We start from the raw sequence: 18,304 nt of genomic DNA on the forward strand, positions 1-18,304 counted from the left end.
ATCTATAGCCCATATGTATGTAGAAAACAAATGGGCTGTGTGGTAGACTGGTTGGCAGCTTCCTAAGTGCTCACACATAGTGAGTATTCAGTACTTGCAAAGGGATTACTGGTTGTATTCCTAGCAGACCAGCTATTCAGTAGTATTCAGGTAAAACCTCATGGATTGTGACTATATTAGCACAAACCCAAAGCTTAGCTTCAAATCACTGCTGCCAGCATGAGCGTGATATTAGCTATGGTTCACTGAGATTTTTCAGTTGAGTTCAAACTCCTCATCTGTTGCAAGTGACCTCCTGATGTGTGTATGCCTTGTCCTGAAAATAGTTCATGTGACTGCCGAATTTCATTCTAGCCATTTAGAATTTAGAAAGGTATTATATTAAATTAGACCGTGTAGTTTCTCTTTCCTTCCTTCCTCCCTGGCCCCTCCCTTCCTTCCTCCTTCCTTCTCTCTCTCTTTCTCTTCCTACCTCCCTTCCTTCAATACTGCTCCTCTGGTAAGGAATGCTATACTTATGTCCCTGGATAAACCTATATCTTCTTACATATCTTTACATGTTATGAAAAATACTTAGTCTACCACATAAGATGCTCTCTGAGACTTCCATTCCATATTTTATGAAAAATAATTGGGGTTTGATCTGCTAGATGTATTTTACAATCCACCAGTAGAACATAGCCTATTGTTAGAGAGATACTGATACAGTAATCAGTAGCCCTTTTACTTTTCTGGGAGAACCAGAATGCTAAAGGGACAGTAGCTAACCCTTATGTCCAGAAATGGCTCTGCACATGCTGAGCAACTTTTAGAGAGCATATTAATGATGATTCTGGGTATGGGAAACAGTAACTAATTTTGTTGTTGTTCACTTGCTCAGTCATGTCCGACTCTGTGTGGCCCCATGGACTACAATATGCGAAACTTCCCTGTCTTTCACCATCTCACAGAGCTTGCTGAAACTCATGTCCATCGAGTTGGTGATATCATCCAACCACCTTATCCTCTGTTGTCCCCTTCTCCTCCTGTCTCAATCTTTCCCAGCATTAGGGTCTTTTCCAATGAGTTAGTTCTTTACATCAGGTGGCCAAAGTATTGGAGCTTCAGCTTCAGCACCAGTGAAAGTGAAGTGAAGTGAAGTCACTCAGTCGTGTCCGACTCTTAGCGACCCCATGGACTGTAGCCTACCAGGCTCCTCCATCCATGCGATTTTCCAGGCAAGAGTACTGGAGTGGGGTGCCATTGCCTTCTCCACATCCAGTGAATATTTTAGGGTTAATTTCCTTTAGGATTGACTGGTTTGATCTCTGTGCTTATTGAGAGAGAGACAAAGAGAAAGAGAGAGAGAGAGAGACATTAATAGAATCCCAGAAAGGGAATGCATTTAGACCTCACAAAGGTCCCTATCCCATAACCTCACAAAGTGCCTGCTTTCTTTCTTTCTTTTTTTCCCTCTCGTCTCTTCTTCTCTCTACTTTCTGGCTAAATAGTTGAAGGTATCCAAGATAAGTTTCTCTGAGTCTCATGCTACAGTTTCTCAAGGCAGTCCTAGAGTCTGGGAAACGTGTCTTTGAACCAGCTTCGGTGAGGATCTGCTCTGATCTAATCAGCTATAGACAGGGACAGAACCATATAGTACAATAGGGGCATAGGGTTCTACACCTAGAAATCTGTGGCTCTGGGAGGAGCCAGCAGTTGACCGAGGCAGGGATTATTGTGATGTAGGAGGAGAGCTCCCAGAGTGCCCACTAGAGGAGCCGTGTTCATTTGAGCTAGATAAGATCCCTGGATTTTTGTGGCCTTACTGTTTTCAAAGGATGGTTGTGCATTTGTCAAGCAAATCACAGATGACTGTGTTTGACAGATCCAACATTGCTTTGAGGATAAATGGTGAAAATAACAGCATAATAATGGAAAATGAAGACTTTATTTACTTAATTGCCTAGAGATTAATTAAACAGATGAAATCTGTTCCACTGTATTATGGAACCGTTTTCAACATTTATCCTAAACATACTGTTGGGGTTATTACTACTTTGGGTTTTGTGTTCATCTATCAACTCAGGCAATATTTAATAATACAGAGCAAGAAGGCACAGTGCTAGGCGCTAGTGGAAAAATAATTTAATCAGATCTAAATCCTATCTTTAGGGACAGTACAATGAAGAAGGAGAAAAAAATTGAGGTACACAGATAATTGATGGTGGCATAAAGCAAATTATGTATGAATCTAAGATCCATCTCTTTCTCATTCTGTACCAATGATTAGGCAATTTGCATCTCAAAATTTTCATTTCCTCATCTGAAAAAAATTATACTGCCAATTTCAAAAGTTTGTTTAAGAATTAAGAGAGATGACATATTAATTTAATAATAAAAGGGGCCTTTCCTGGAGGTCCAGTGGTTAGCACTCTGTGCTTCCACTACAGGGAGTGTGGGTTCGATTCCTGGTTGGGGAACAAAGATCCCACATGCCACATGGCCAAAAAAAGATGATGATAGCATTTTTGGTACATTAGATGCTCAATAAATATTACACTTAAAAAATATTAGTTCCACATAATGTGAGCTCTATATTAGTAAGCATTACATAGAGTTAGGTGTTGATGCATGCCTCTATTTGAAATGTTTACGTGCATTTAGTTCTCATAAAAACATTGAAAAGGGTGCTATTATGATATCCCCAGTGTGCAGATTAGAAAAATGCAGCAAGGAGAGATTGAGTTAATTGCCTGTGATCCCATGGCAACTGAGTGATGGAGCCGAGACTCTAACTCAGAGTGTCTGATTCCAGAATGTATGCTTTTGACTACCCCACTGATATATAAAAAGGAAGGGATATTTCAGCTTGGTTTGTGAAGGTTGCATTTCAGTCTCTAATGAGTGATTTTCAACTCTGACTGCACATCCTTATCACCCGCGAGCATCTAAAAGCTATTGATTCCTGGATGATACTCCAGGGTAGTGGTTCTCGAGTGTGTTCCCTGACTATCAACATCCTATGTTTTATGTGTTTGCTAAGAATGCAAATTATTGAGCCCTACCCCAGACCTCTCAAATACAAAACTCAGAGGGCTGAGCTTAGCATCTGTTTTAATAAAAAGATTCTGATGTAGCTAAAATGTGAGAGGACTATTGCTCCAGACCAGTGAAACCAGAATTTACAGGACTGGGACCTGTGCATTGGTATTCAGTATTTTTAGAAAGTTTCTCATGGCATTATAATGTTTAGTCAAGATCAGGAGGCTTTCATGGAAAGTGGTATTGAGTTGTACCATAAGTGGGGAATATGCAGAGTGGGACAGAAGGAAAATTCCAGGTGGAGGGGCAGTTTGAGCCAAAACATCAAGGACGAGAATTGTTGGTGGTGTGAGCTGGAGAAATGTGTTGAGACAAGATTATCTTGAAATTGAACAGTCTAGCAAATCAGTTTGTCAAGCATTTGTCCTTTGTCCCCTTAATACCTCCCTCATGCACACACCTCCCTCCCTCATGTTCTTATTTCTGGGGAAGATTTTTCTCTAGAATTCACATCCACAAGGAGAGAAAAACACACCAGAGTTTAGCTCTGTCACTTCCTCACGGCAGCCCACGTGCTACAAAGAGGCTGTCCTGAAGTTCTAAACTGGCTTTTAGAGCCAAGTAACACTGGCTAACTGTGTGTCTTTGGACAGTTGTATGAAGCTCAGTTTTCTCATCTGCTTAGTGAAGGGGCTGAACGAGATCATGGTTTCACAGTTGTTGCACCCAGCTCTCTTGGGCATGGTTGTCTGGGTAAGCCATTCCTGGTTCCTGATAAGTTCCTGTTTGATCTATTGCACATGTTAGAACTTGCAGACTGTATATGAACAGAGAATTCAGTTGCTAAAAATAGGTTTGAAAGCCACTTGGCCTTTTTCAGGTATTTCCATCAGTAGCAACTGCACTTCCATCATAGCACCTGTGAGCATGTGGTTCCAGGTGCCACATGAAGTTTTCAGTTTCTTCCCTGGAGGCTTGGCTGTGGCTTCTTATGTCCTTTTGTCCCCTGTGTCCTTGGTCCTTGCTCAGATCAAGAACTCTCAATTTTGAAGAAGAATTCCTATCTTTCCCCTTTAGGGTTTCAAATGATCCTTTTGTGATGTTGTTGAGTTTGGTAATTGTTATAAAACTAAATATTCCCAGGAAGAAACCACTTCACACATTATTCAGGTCTGTGTAGACTTTTTTCTGTTTTCTCACCAGTTGAGTAATTTTCTTGATAAAAAATGATCTGGGGCATAGACAGGAAACTGAGATCTTGTTTGAGCCTGAGAAAAGTTTTCTTTAAGACCCACAAGTGAGCTCGGGGCTTACTTGGGGCCTTACTTGTTTTGCCTGAGTGAAAAGTGTTGTAATCATTTATTTAAAACATATTTGTTGATGGTCTACCAAGGATGTCACGAAGGATTAAAAAAAAAATAGAATCCTACTTCTTTGAAATTTGTATCTAAGTAATGCACTGGTCATAACAAGCTCTCTCTTCCAACAACACAAGAGAAGACTCTACACATGGACATCACCAGATGGTCACACTGAAATCGGATTGATTATATTCTTTGCAGCTAAAGATGGAGAAGCTCTATACAGTCAGCAAAAACAAGACCGGGAGCTGACTGTGGCTCAGATCATGAACTCCTTACTGCCAAACTGAGACTTAAATTGAAGAAAGTGGGGAAAACCACTAGACCATTCAGGTATGACCTAAATCAAATTCCTTATGATTATACAGTGGAAGTGATAAATAGATTTAAGGGACTAGATCTGATAGACAGAGTGCCTGATGAACTATGGACAGAGGGTCGTGACATTGTACAGGAGACAGGGATCAAGACCATCCCCATGGAAAATAAATGCAAAAAAGCAAAATGGCTGTCTGGGGAGGGCTTACAAATAGTTGTGAAAAGAAGATAAGCGAAAAGCAAAGGAGAAAAGGAAAGATATAAGCATCTGAATGCAGAATTCCAAAGAATAGCAAGGAGAGATAAAAAAGCCTTCCTCAGCAATCAGTGCAAAGAAATAGAGGGAAAGAACAGAATGGGAAAGACTAGAGATCTCTTCAAGAAAATTAGAGATACCAAGGGAACATTTCATGCAAAGATGGGCTCGATAAAGGACAGAAATGGTATGGACCTAATAGAAGCAGAAGATATTAGGAAGAGGTGGCAAGAATACACAGAAGAACTGTACAAAAAAGATCTTCATGACCCAGATAATTATGAAGGTGTGATCACTCATCTAGAGCCAGACATCCTGGCACGTGAAGTCAAGTGGGCCTTAGAAAGCATCACTATGAACAAAGCTAGTGGAGGTGATGGAATTCCAATTGAGCTGTTTCAAATCCTGAAAGATGATGCTGTGAAAGTGCTGCACTCAGTATGGCAGCAAATTTGGAAAACTCAGCAGTGGCCACAGGACTGGAAAAGGTCAGTGTTCATTCCAATCCCAGAAATGCAATGCCAAAGAATGCTCAAACTACCGCACAATTGCACTCATCTCACTTGCTAGTAAAGTAATGCTCAAAATTCTCCAAGCCAGGCTTCAGCAATATGTGAACCGTGAACTTCCTGATGTTGAAGCTGGATTTAGAAAAGGCAGAGGAACCAGAGATCAAATTGCCAACATCCGCTGGATCATGGAAAAAGCAAGAGAGTTCCAGAAAAACATCTATTTCTGCTTTATTGACTTTGGCAAAGCCTTTGTGTGGATCACAATAAACTGTGGAAAATTCTTCAAGAGATGGGAATACCAGACCACCTAACCTGCCTCTTGAGAAGCCTATATGCTGGTTAGGAAGCAACAGTTAGAATTGGACATGGAACAACAGACTGGTTCCAAATAGGAAAAGGAGTACGTCAAGGGTGTATATTGTCACCCTGCTTATTTAACTTCTATGCAGAGTACATCATGAGAAACGCTAGGCTGGAAGAAACACAAGCTGGAATCAAGATTTCTGGGAGAAATAGCAATAACCTCAGATATGCAGATGACACCACCCTTATGGCAGAAAGTGAAGAGGAACTAAAAAAGCCTCTTGAAGAAAGTGAAAGAGGAGAGTGAAAAAGTTGGCTAAAGTTCAACATTCAGAAAATTAAGATCATGGCATCCGGTCCCATCACTTCATGGCAAATATAAGGCGAAACAGTGGAAACAGTGTCAGGCTTTATTTTGAGGGGCTCCAAAATTACTGCAGATGGTGACTGCAGCCATGAAATTAAAAGATGCTTACTCCTTGGAAGGAAAGTTATGACCAACCTAGATAGTACATTGAAAAGCAGAGACATTACTTTGCCAGTAAAGGTCCATCTAGTCAAGGCTATGGTTTTTCCAGTGGTCATGTATGGATGTGAGAATTGGACTGTGAAGAAAGTTGAACACTGAAGAACTGATGCTTTTGAACTGTGGTGTTGGAGAAGACTCTTGAGAGTCCCTTGGACTGCAAGGAGATCCAACCAGTCCATCCTAAAGGAGATCAGTCCTGGGTGTTCATTGGAAGGACTGATGTTGAAGCTGAAACTCCAATACTTTGGCCACCTCATGCAAAGGGTTGACTCATTGGAAAAGACCCTGGTGCTGGGAGGGATTGGGGGCAGGAGGAGTTGGGGACAACAGAGGATGAGATGGCTGGATGGCATCATCGACTCGATGGACATCAGTTTGAGTGAACTCTGGGAGTTGTTGATGGACAGGGAGGCCTGGCATGCTGTGATTCATGGAGTCGCAAAGAGTCGGACATGACTGAGCAACTGAACTGAACTGAACTGATGGAAGACATACAAAGGCAACTGCATAAGTGATGTGATTAAACCATGCAAAGCAGTGATTCTAAGACTTTGCTGTGCATGGAAATCATCTCGGAGCTTTAAGACATGCAGATGCCTTGATCCAACCCCAAAGGTTTTGATTTCATTGGTTTGGGGCAGGGCTTCAGGACTCTGGGTATTCCAAGGCTCCCCAGTGACTCTTACAAGCAGCCAAGTTTGAGAATCACCAAGGTAAGGAAGCAGAGAAAGTTCTTCTTTTTCTACTGGAGGGAAGGATGCTGCTGGAGGGAAGAGGCCAACTAAGCAGTGAAGGAATGGTAAGAGGTATCTGGAGAAGAAAAGGGGCAGGGAGAGGGCTGGGTACAAGGGCGCTGCAGGCAGAAGGGATAGGAGTCAAGACAGCTGGGAGCTGCTCTCGATGGAGAACTAAGTCAATCAGTCTGTCTAATTCTGGCCTAGTTCCTGTGTCATCTTAGACACATGTCCATTGTTCTGTGCCACAGTTTCCCATTCGCTCAAATATAACTAATGATAACTGCTCTCCTTACCTTAAGTGTTTTGCTTTAAGGTCAAATGAAATGAGGAAAAATTAAAAGATAGTATATTGATGATCATTAAGCAAAACATAAAGCACTAGAGTAAAAACCTCTTTCATTCAGCTTCTTTGGGGAAAGAACTGTTTCCCATAAGTGCGCCTTCTCTGTTGCTGAGCACAGGCTTTCTCCAGTTGCAGTGAGTGGGGGCTACTCTCTAGGCGCAGTGCTTGCGCTTCTCATGCAGTGGTTTCTTATGTTGTGGAGCACGGGCCCTAGGGCGTGGGGCTCAGCAGTTGTGGTACACAGGCCTAGCTTCCTGGCAGCGTGTGGGATCCTCCCAGACCAGGGATTGAACTCATGTTCCCCACACTGACAGGCGGACTCTCAACCACTGGACCACCAGGGAAGCCCACATAAATGAACTTTTTAAGTAACTGAAGTTTAGCCATTCAACACAATGCTGCTGCTGCTAAGTCGCTTCAGTCATGTCCGACTCTGTGCGACCCCATAGATGGCAGCCCACCAGGCTCCGCCGTCCCTGGGATTCTCCAGGCAAGAACACTGGAGTGGGTTGCCATTTCCTTCTCCAATGCATGAAAGTGAAAGTGAAAGTGAAGTCTCTCAGTTGTGTCCAACGCTTTGAGACCCCATGGACTGCAGCCTACCAGGCTCTTCCGTCCATGGGATTTTCCAGGCAAGAGTACTTCAGTGGGTTGCCATTGCCTTCTCCATTCAACACAATAATCATTAACAAAAATCATTTTATTTTTCCCAACATAGGTCATTTGCAACCCTATTTTCTTAAACTGAGTTAACTGATATCATTAGTCCCCCGCTTCCCATTTTCTCTGCCTGCAGCCTCTTGGCGCAGATGTCAGATAGTGAACTGTGATATAATAACAGTTAGGGCCTTAGGACCAGAAGAAGCATAGTAGATTTATGGTGTGGAAGATTGGGTTTTGGGTTCTTTGATCTGTTTTTCATAAGTTTTCTATTTGTCTTGCTATCTGGGTACCAGCTGTTGATTCTTATTATTTTAAATTTGACTTTCCTTTCTAACTTGCTGCCTCTTATCTATTCAGAACTGAAAAAACAGAAAACCAATCTTTGAATGTGATTGAAAATAAGAGTAGAAAGACTAAGTGTCCAGTTTTGCTGGAGAGAGTGGGTTATGCAATGTCTTTAGTATGTGAATGTTTTCATGTCTGTGTTGCCTTTCTAAGCTGACTTTCTGGGTCCTACTCTCACCTGGATATCTTATGCAAGACTGGGCTCTATATGTGGAAGGTTGGAGGCCCACAGGAATTAGATTGTAAAGATTCTCAGCCTTCCTTTTTCTGGCTGTTGGCCATAGAATTCTAAGGTTCCCCGTTCCTATCACCAGAATTGTGTCCATGTCAGACCAGATATTGAATATTTGTTACCAAATGTTTATTGTTTACAAGGTAGAGGTAAGAAAAGGTAGATAAGTCCAAACTCAGAAGGGCAGGAGTGTCTGGAAGCAAACAGCCAGAACGGAGGTTTAACTATTTTCCCCAGGGAGAAGAAAGTGGTATGGAATATGGCACCTCAGGTGGAAAGGAAGTCAGAGAAATAGTCAGGTGCGAGATGGTAGAGGGTCAGTGACGGAAGTTTAGACCAGCTTTACTATGGGGCACATTATTCTGTGATCTTTTTGTTTCTATGTTTTTGAGAGTTTCTGACTCCCTGGCAGTGCTCCAGGACACCTGAGTTGTAACCATTACAGGTGGCAGCTGCCAGAGGCCACCACTCTGCAGGGCCTGGGAGTCACCATATTCTGTGGGTCCTCAGTACAAGACAGGCCTCCTTTAGAAAGCAGCTTTCTGAGTAATAACCCCGAACGCCTCCCCACATTGTTGTCAGCTGTCCTTGCAGTCACTGAGCTTCTGACTCTCCTTTCCTCCCCAGGTCAGTGGCCGGACTGGATAAGGAGGCAGACCTGGTGCACATGGAGGTGCGGACAGCGGACGGATGTGAGTGCTGTGGCCACCAGCTGGCGGGGAAATCTGCCTGCAGGCCTCTCTCCTCCACCCCCACAATTTGCATTTTAATGACTTGGGAAGATGAAAAGCCCTGAGCTTCCTTACCGCCATACCCATCTTTATTTCCTAGAGTGGGGGAGAGGCCTTCAGTCCCCAGGGAGACGTTTCATTGAAATAAACTCTCAGGAATGAATTTTCTGGGGATGGGAGTTAATGAGATGAATTTTGAGGCTCCTGTTAGTAATTTCCTGGCATCTTCAGTGTAATTCGAATAGGAATGTCCACAGCTCATCGTGGTATTTTGCATTCATGTGGTGAATTGCAGGGATTGCAAGCTTTAAAAAAACTAAACCTTTACATAGTCAAGATTATGAAAAAAATGTAACTGGAAAAATTATTTGCAAAACTATTTGTTCATCTGTTCAGCAGATATTTAGGGATGGCCTACTGTGTGCCAGGCAAATTCCTCAGCCCTGGAAATACCATGCTGAGCAAGACCTCTATTGTCCCTGCAAATTAGCAATGTAATCCAGGATTTCACCCCTTTGTACATCATGCACCTATATGCATCTTAAACAGAATTTGAATGATAAAGTATCATTTTGTACCAGCTTAAGACTAAACTGAAACTGAAAGTATCCATAGGGGGCCTTTCCTGTCCAATAAAAAGAGATTAACTTAAAATATATTAAATATGTGAATTATATATATGATATACATGAAATATGTAAAATGTATGAAAACTGATTAGCATATTCTAGGTCATAAATAGACCCAAATAATCCATGAAAATAACAGTGACCTAATAGTGCAGCAGATCAAAGTACCATACTGTGAGCTGAGGTCCTGGATTCTGCTACCCATTAGCTATGAGACTGAGACCCCCTAACCTCTCTGTTCTCCAGCTCCCTATTATCTGGGGACACTCATCCTTGCCCTGCTCACCTCAGGGCTATGGGTTGAATGTACAAACATAAGGAGATTGTGTTTGGCCTGTATGCTGACATTAGGATATCATTCAGGATACATTAAGTAAAGAAGCTGCATGAGCTGTGTCCTTGGGAAATCTACCACTTTTGAGGCCAAACACAGATGTATGATAGAAACATGCACTTTGGGGAATATATTTTATTTGCTTTGTTTTTATTTTCAAAAGAGTTAGAAGGCAATTGACATGTTACTCTATGCCCGTCAGTCTACTGAGTTCCTTCCATCCTGCCTTCCTTCCTTTTTCTTTTTTGAATCTTGAGTAAATGTAAGTCTCTGAAGCATCCAAGGATGAGGGATGACCCACACTCTTTGTACATTTTTTTTTTTTTTTAACAGAAAAGCTTTTTAAGATTTAGGGAGATAATGCCATATATTCAAATCCAGTGATCATAAGTGTGGTGAAACCTGAATTCTAAATTACTCTTACTGCTGAGGAGAAAAACAAAAAAAGCAAAACAAAACTGGAACACTGGAGGAAGGATGAGATGGAGGGGTTTGAAGGGGTGAAGTAGAGGAGCCAGAGGGGAGAAGACAGCGGCTCTCAGAAGATGAACCACAGCCCAGTTTTCAGGACAAACCCGGCCCTGGCCTTGATTGCATGTCAGCCTTTTTAAGCCATATATGTGATCTGTGGTATCTGCCTGTGTGACCTACTACCTGATCCAGAAATCCCTTCCCCAGTAACCTCTTACAGTGTGTCCTCAGGTTCCATGAGCTCAGGCTTAACACATATCCTTTTCTGTTGCTGGACAAACAGCAAAGTTTCTGTCCCTTTAAAAAAAAAGTAATTTCTTACATTAAGCTTAAACTTATTTTCTGAAAGTTCAAGAATTCTGGTCCACATTAGAATAGGCCTATAGTGCAGGATTGCTGTGAAATTTTATAAGATTAAAAATGCAAAACACATAAAGTTCCTGGCCTCTTGTCAAAAATTGAAAAAAGCAGAATCGACTTAAAAAATACTCACAACCTAAAGTTGAGAGTTATGTTTTATTTGGTGGGAATTTTTAGGACATCATGCCTGGGAGACAGCATCTCAAGTAACTCTGAGAGAGCTGATCTGAGGAGGTGGGGGGAGTAGTCAGGTTATAAAGAATTCTGCAACAAAGGGCAGGTAGTCTGAACATCAAAAGTATTTTGTGAATTAAAGAAAAGCCAGATACCCCAAATTAAAGAATATAGCACTTTTCTTCATATGAGAAGATGCAAGAGTCTGGGCTCACTGAAGTCATTCCTTCCATATCTGAGGCCAGTGTCCTGTGTTTTTCACATCCTGAGTTCCTCAGTGCTCACCATAGGGAGTGGCTGTAGCCTGGTGCTTGCCAGATCACAGGTATTCTCCTCCATGCTAAGTGCTCTTAGAGCTCAAGAATTCACATTTGGAGGGCTGGAATTGCTGATGATGTGAAATCATTGTGTACTGATATAGCAGGAAACACTCCATTTCTCAGCAGACAGAAATATAAACAGGGATAAACATCATGTGCCACACTTATGTTAAAGTATGGTATATATTAATTCTGTGTGATTTTTTAGGTTTTTATAAAGTCAATTTTTCAACAGTTCAAAGAATCGTCTTTCAACCCAGTGAATTGGTTCTAACCCTCCTATCCCTTTATTTAGAAAGTGCACATAAGACTGAGCTGAACTGGGGATGTTTTATTTTGCATACACTAATGAAATGCATGATTTCTTTCTTCTTTGGTATGTGGTGAATGCTTTCTTATGCATTCACTCATGCATTCACACTCATGTATACACATACATCTCTATCTTTTTGATCATTGCAACATGGCACAAAATATATTTTATTTCCTTCTCCCTCACCCTTAGTTTAAACTTTAATTTGACTTAGACTTGAATTTCACCAAATTGACATGGCTAGCCTAGTGAGAGAATAAAAACATGAACACAAAACTCTCAACACACTACAGATGAAGGAAAACTTCTAATAAAGATAAACTAATAAAGAGAAGCTCTATACAGTCAACAAAAACAAGGCCAGGAGCTGACTGTGGCTCAGATCATGAACTCCTTATTACCAAATTCAGACTTAAATTGAAGAAAGTAGGGAAAACCGCTAGACCATTCAGGTATGACCTAATTCAAATCCCTTATGATTATACAGTGGAAGTGAGAAATAGATTTAAGGGCCTAGATCTGATAGATAGAGTGCCTGATGAACTATGGAATGAAGTCCATGACGTTGTACTGGAGAAAGGGATCAAGACCATCCCCATAGAAAATAAATGCAAAAAAGCAAAATGGCTGTCTGGGGAGGCCTTACAAATAGCTGTGAAGAGAAGAGAGGTGAAAAGCAAAGGAGAAAAGGAAAGATAAAAGCATCTGAATGCAGAGTTCCAAAGAATAGCAAGAAGAGATAAGAAAGCCTTCTTCAGCAATCAATGCAAAGAATAGGGGAAAAGAACAGAATGGGAAAGACTAGAGATCTCTTCAAGAAAATTAGAGATAACAAGGGAACATTTCATGCAAAGATGGGCTCGATAAAGGACAGAAATGGTATGGACCTAACAGAAGCAGAAGATATTAAGAAGAGGTGGCAAGAATACACGGAAGAACTGTACAAAAAAGATCTTCATGACCCAGATAGATAGTCATGATGATGTGATCACTAATCTAGAGCCAGATATCTTGGAATGTGAAGTCAAGTGGGCCTTAGAAAGCATCACTACGAACAAAGCTAGTGGAGGTAATGGAACTCCATTGGAGCTATTTCAAATCCTGAAAGCTGATGCTGTGAAAGTGCTGCACTCAATGTGCCAGCAAATTTGGAAAACTCAGCAGTGGCTACAGGACTGGAAAAGGTCAGTTTTCATTCTAATCCCAAAGAAAGGCAATGCCAAAGAATGCTCAAACTACCACACAATTGCACTCATCTTACATGCTAGTAAAGTAATGCTCAAAATTCTCCAAGCCAGGCTTCAGTAATATGTGAACAGTGAACTCCCTGATGTTCAAGCTGGTTTTAGAAAAGGCAGAGGAACCAGAGATCAAATTGCCAGCATCCTCTGGATCATGGAAAAAGCAAGAGAGTTCCAGAAAAACATCTCTTTCTGCTTTATTGATTATGCCAAACCCTTTGACTGTGTGGATCACAATAAACTGTGGAAAATTCTTCAAGAGATGGGAATACCAGACCACCTGACCTGCCTCTTGAGAAATCTGTATGCGGGTCAGGAAGCAGCAGGTAGAACTGGACATGGAACAACAGACTGGTTCCAAATAGGAAAAGGAGTACCTCAAGGCTGTATATTGTCACCCTGCTTATTTAACTTACATGCAAAGTACATCATGAGAAATGCTGGACTGGAAGAAACACAAGCTGGGATCAAGATTGCCAGGAGAAATATCAATCACCTCAGATATGCAGATGACACCACCCTTATGGCAGAAAGTGAAGAGGAGCTAAAAAGCCTCTTGATGAAAGTGAAAGAGGAGAGTGAAAAAGTTGGCCTAAAGCTCAACATTCAGAAAATAAAGGTCATGGCATCCGGTCCCATCACTTCATGGGAAATAGATGGGGAAACAGTGGAAACAGTGTCAGACTTTATTTTTTTGGGCTCCAAAATCACTGCAGATGGTGACTGCAGCCATGAAATTAAAAGACGCTTACTCCTTGGAAGAAAAGTTATGACCAACATAGATAGCATATTCAAAAGCAGAGACGTTACTTTGCCGACTAAGGTCCGCCTAGTCAAGGCTATGGTTTTTCTTGTGGTCATGCATGGATGTGAGAGTTGGACTGTGAAGAAGGCTGAGCACCGAAGAATTGATGCTTTTGAACTGTGGTGTTAGAGAAGACTCTAGAGCGTCCCTAGGACTGCAAGGAGATCCAACCAGTCCATTCTGAAGGATATCAACCCTGGGATTTCTTTGGAAGGAATGATGCTAAAGCTGAAGCTCCAGTACTTTGGCCACCTCATGAGAAGAGTTAACTCATTGGAAAAGACTCTGATGCTGGGAGGGATTGGGGGCAGGAGGAGAAGGGTACAACCAAGGATGAGATGGCTGATGGCATCACGGACTCGATGGACGTGAGTCTGAATGAACTCCGGGAGATGGTGATGAACAGGGAGGCCTGGCGTGCTGCGATTCAGGGGGTTGCAAAGAGTCAGACACGACTGAGCAACTGAACTGAACTGTACTGAACTGATGAAATATACAATGCTAACATCATATTTAATAAGGAGATGTTGAATGCTTCCCCTCATAAGTGTAGGAAAAAGGCAGGGATGTTTACTATTAACTCCTCTTTCAACATTATGCTGAAAGTCCATTCAGTGCATGAAAAGTAGGAAAATGAAATGTAATTCATATAGATTACAAAGGAAATAACTGAACTGTTATCATTCTCATTGACATGATTCTCTTTATAGAATATCACAAGGAAACTGGAGGGGAAAGCTTCTAGAACAAATATGTAAGGCAGGGTTATAGGATACAAAACATTGCGTGGAGAGAGGATAATAATTTTTAATGAATGGCTTTGGAAAAATTTGGGCAACCATATGGGAAAAACAAACCTTTACCTGTTATTTGCAACTTATACACAATTTAATTTAAAATGGGTCATATTTCTAAATGTAGAATATAAAATTATAAAGCTTTTGGAAGAAAATAGAGGAGAATATCTTTTTGACCTTAGATTGGCACCAAGAGAAAAATTGATAAAGTAAAAGACTGATAAATTAGACTTCATCAAAATTAAAAAAAAAAATTGTTGTTCAGGAGACACAGTAAAGACAGTGGAAGAAACTATTTGTAGGTCGTTTAACTCACAGAGGGCTTATACCCAGAACACATAAAGAGCTTTTAAAACATAGGAGTAAGAAACAACCCAGTAAAAAATGGGAAAAAGGTTGAACAGAACATTTACCAAGGAAAATATAAAGGTGACAAATAAACACAAATATTTGTGTTTGTATATTAAATAATACCGAGATCCCTTGAGTCCTTTTGTAATTCATATATTTAAAAGAACAATAATGTCTCTAACAATGTTAAATCAGATGAAATAGTGGATCTTAGATAATTATTTTTCTTTAATTCCTCAGACGCTCCTTCATTATACCACTTCTATTGGCATATTGAAAAGCCTGCTCATTAATCAGCCTGTTTCAGACCCTTAACCCTATGTTATACCTTTGTCAATTGCTGTTTGGAAAATTATAGTCAAAGGGATCTTGAACAGTAAATTCTATTTCTCTTCATCTTCTTTCATCACAGTTCACATGGCCATTTTGCTCAACAGGTAGCATTCACGACCATCCTCTGGTGAGCAGTTTTCATTGCAGATTCCTGGGGTCCTCCCAGAGGTTTTGCTTTAGGGGGTCTGATACAGGACCTGGGAGTCTCCATATTATGAAGCACACACTCCCAATGTGATTTTTATCCAGGTGCCTATTCAGGAACACTGCTGTGTGGATTCTGTACCTTGCACGGTACTGAAGTCACAGCCCAGGGGCAGTTGTCCTCAGTAAGCCTGGAGAAGGAGCCTTGGTACTGGGGTCGGGAGTTACTCGGCTCTGTAGCACTGCAGAGCAACACGGCTGAAGTGACTGAGCGTGGCACAGCGTCTCCGCTTGTGTGCGCATTGGACAGCACTGCCCTGGAATGAAGGGACTGCAGGTGTGGCAGCAGGGCGTGTGGCTCTTCAGTGCCGTGGTGTGGCACTGACAATCCTGTTTCTAAACTTGGCCCCACACTCCGGAACAAATCCAGCATGAATAGGCCCCTTTTCTTCGTTTACTGTAAGAATCTCCACTCTTCCCCAATCCTGGGCCTCCTCTTTGGCAGTCAGATTTCCAGATTAAACTAAAACCATTGAGTTCTCTCTTGCCTTGGCACAGCTTAAACAGGGCAAAGCCAACCAATTTGGTTAATAACAGTGTGAAGCCTGTTTCTGCTGCGACATTAAAGATTCAAATGACTTTTCTCCCATTCTCTTCTGGAAATCATCTCTTTCTGAATGTCATCAATGTCCCCTGTGGGTATTCCTATTCATGTTCTTCTCTTTCTTTCTCCTTCACGCACTTACTCAGTCACATACACATTCCCCATCCAAGAGATAACTGAGGGTCACTAGAGTATTAATGTGGTGCCCTAAGAGTTAGGGCTTCCCTGGTGGCTTAGCTGGTAAAGAATCTGCCTGCAGTGCGGGAGAGCTGGGTTCAATCCCTGGATTGGGAAGATTCCATCTGGCCTGGAGAATTCCATGGACTGTATAATCCATGGGATTGCAAAGAGTTGGACACAACTGAGTAACTTTCACTGAGTTAAGTTGGGGAATTAACCCTGTCAGTTAGAGTCTGTTAGACCTTAGACAAGCTTTTCTAACCTTTCTGTGATCTTCCAGGGTTTCACACGTTTGAAAAAACAAATATAAGCGATATTTTTTTGGTATCATTTTTTCATCAATTGTCTAACAAGGTTCTTATGTGGAGTAAAATTTACAATGAGCAGATTTCAATTCAGCGAACAAATGTGTAACCATTAAACCAACCCCAAAATGATGCTGATTGCTTTGTGAAGCGGTGAGTTTCTCTTCATTGGAAATTCTCAAGCATAAGCTATATGTGTGCCTTGTAGGACTCTGAAATAGTACACCTGTACATGAGCTCAGTTCAGTTCAGTTCAGTTCAGTCACTCAGTCATGTCCGACTGTTTGAGACCCCATGAATCGCAGCATGCCATGCCTCCCTGTCCATCACCAACTCCCGGAGTTCACTCAGACTTAAGTCCATTGAGTCAGTGATGCCATCCAGCCATCTCATCCTCGGTCATCCCCTTTTCCTCTTGCCCCCAATCCCTACCAGCATCAAAATCTTTTCCAATGAGGCAACTCTTCGCATGAGGTGGCCAAAGTACTGGAGTTTCAGCTTTAGCATCATTCCTTCCAAAGAAATCCCAGGGTTGATCTCCTTCAGAATGGACTGATTGGATCTCCTTGCAGTCCAAGGGACTCTCAAGAGTCTTCTCCAGCACCACAGTTCAAATGCATCAATGCTTTGGTGCTCAGCCTTCTTCACAGTCCAACTCTCACATCCATACATGACGATTATGTTGCTTTCAACCATATGGGAAATCCCTCTCAGGTTTTACCACAAGAGTAACCAAATGAGAATTTCATTCAGTCTAGTCTTTCTTGTTTTAAGTTCAAAAAATAAGGATGTATCAATGTCCACCAATTATCATGTAATTATATAATACCTTCCAAGGGCTTTCCCTACCTAAACATCCACATACTGTTTTTACTCTCTTTCTTAAAAATTCCCTTCTCTCATAGAACACTTCTCCATCCAGGCTAAACACAAGCACTCTCTCCATCTTCAAGTCCTCCTTGATTATTCCAGCTCAGATATGCTTTTTGTTGTCTGACCACCTATAGCATTTAGAGAAAATGATCAGTGATGTCAGTCCAGAGTATGACTTTACTAGTAGGACTTGTGCTATCATGGTCTTTTGATTCTCCACAATAAAGCACAACATTACTTGCTATTAATTGAATGTATGAAAGATACTGAGTGTTAAATCCCCTTCTTTTTCTCTTCATAATAAAAAAAAGAACTAAAATTTTTGGTTTTTAAAAATGGATTCAACTAAGCATATTTCATACCTAATCTTATTTAATCCCGATGACAGTCCTGAGAGACAAATACGAGCTTGTTTGCACTTCACAGATGAAAAGTGGTACCACTGCTTAACCAAGGATAACCAGCAAGTAGCAAGTTCAGGATTTGAATTTCTCACTTTTCCTTATAGCATGTTAAAAAGCAGAGACATTACTTTGTCAACAAAGGTCCGTCTAGTCAAAGCTATGGTTTTCCCAGTAGTCATGTTTGGATGTGAGAGTTGGGCCATAAAGGAGGCTGAATGCCAAAGAACCGATGCTTTTGAACTGTGGTGTTGGAGAGGACTCTTGAGAGTCCCCTGCACTGCAAGGAGATCAAACCCATCAATACTACAGGAAATC

At 41.4% G+C, this 18,304-nt stretch overlaps 1 protein-coding gene across 1 annotated transcript in view; it reads left to right on the forward strand.

Moving 5' to 3' along the window:
- Positions 1–18,304, forward strand: part of SORCS3 (sortilin related VPS10 domain containing receptor 3) — a 635,061-nt gene that overhangs the window by 441,195 nt on the left and 175,562 nt on the right. The window contains exon 6 of the mRNA XM_068961512.1: positions 9,248–9,312. Coding sequence (XP_068817613.1) covers positions 9,248–9,312 — 65 coding nt within the window. The remainder of the gene's footprint in view (positions 1–9,247; positions 9,313–18,304) is intronic.

Source organism: Capricornis sumatraensis, chromosome 23, assembly GCF_032405125.1.
Source record: "Capricornis sumatraensis isolate serow.1 chromosome 23, serow.2, whole genome shotgun sequence".
Classification (NCBI taxonomy): Eukaryota; Metazoa; Chordata; class Mammalia; order Artiodactyla; family Bovidae; genus Capricornis; species Capricornis sumatraensis.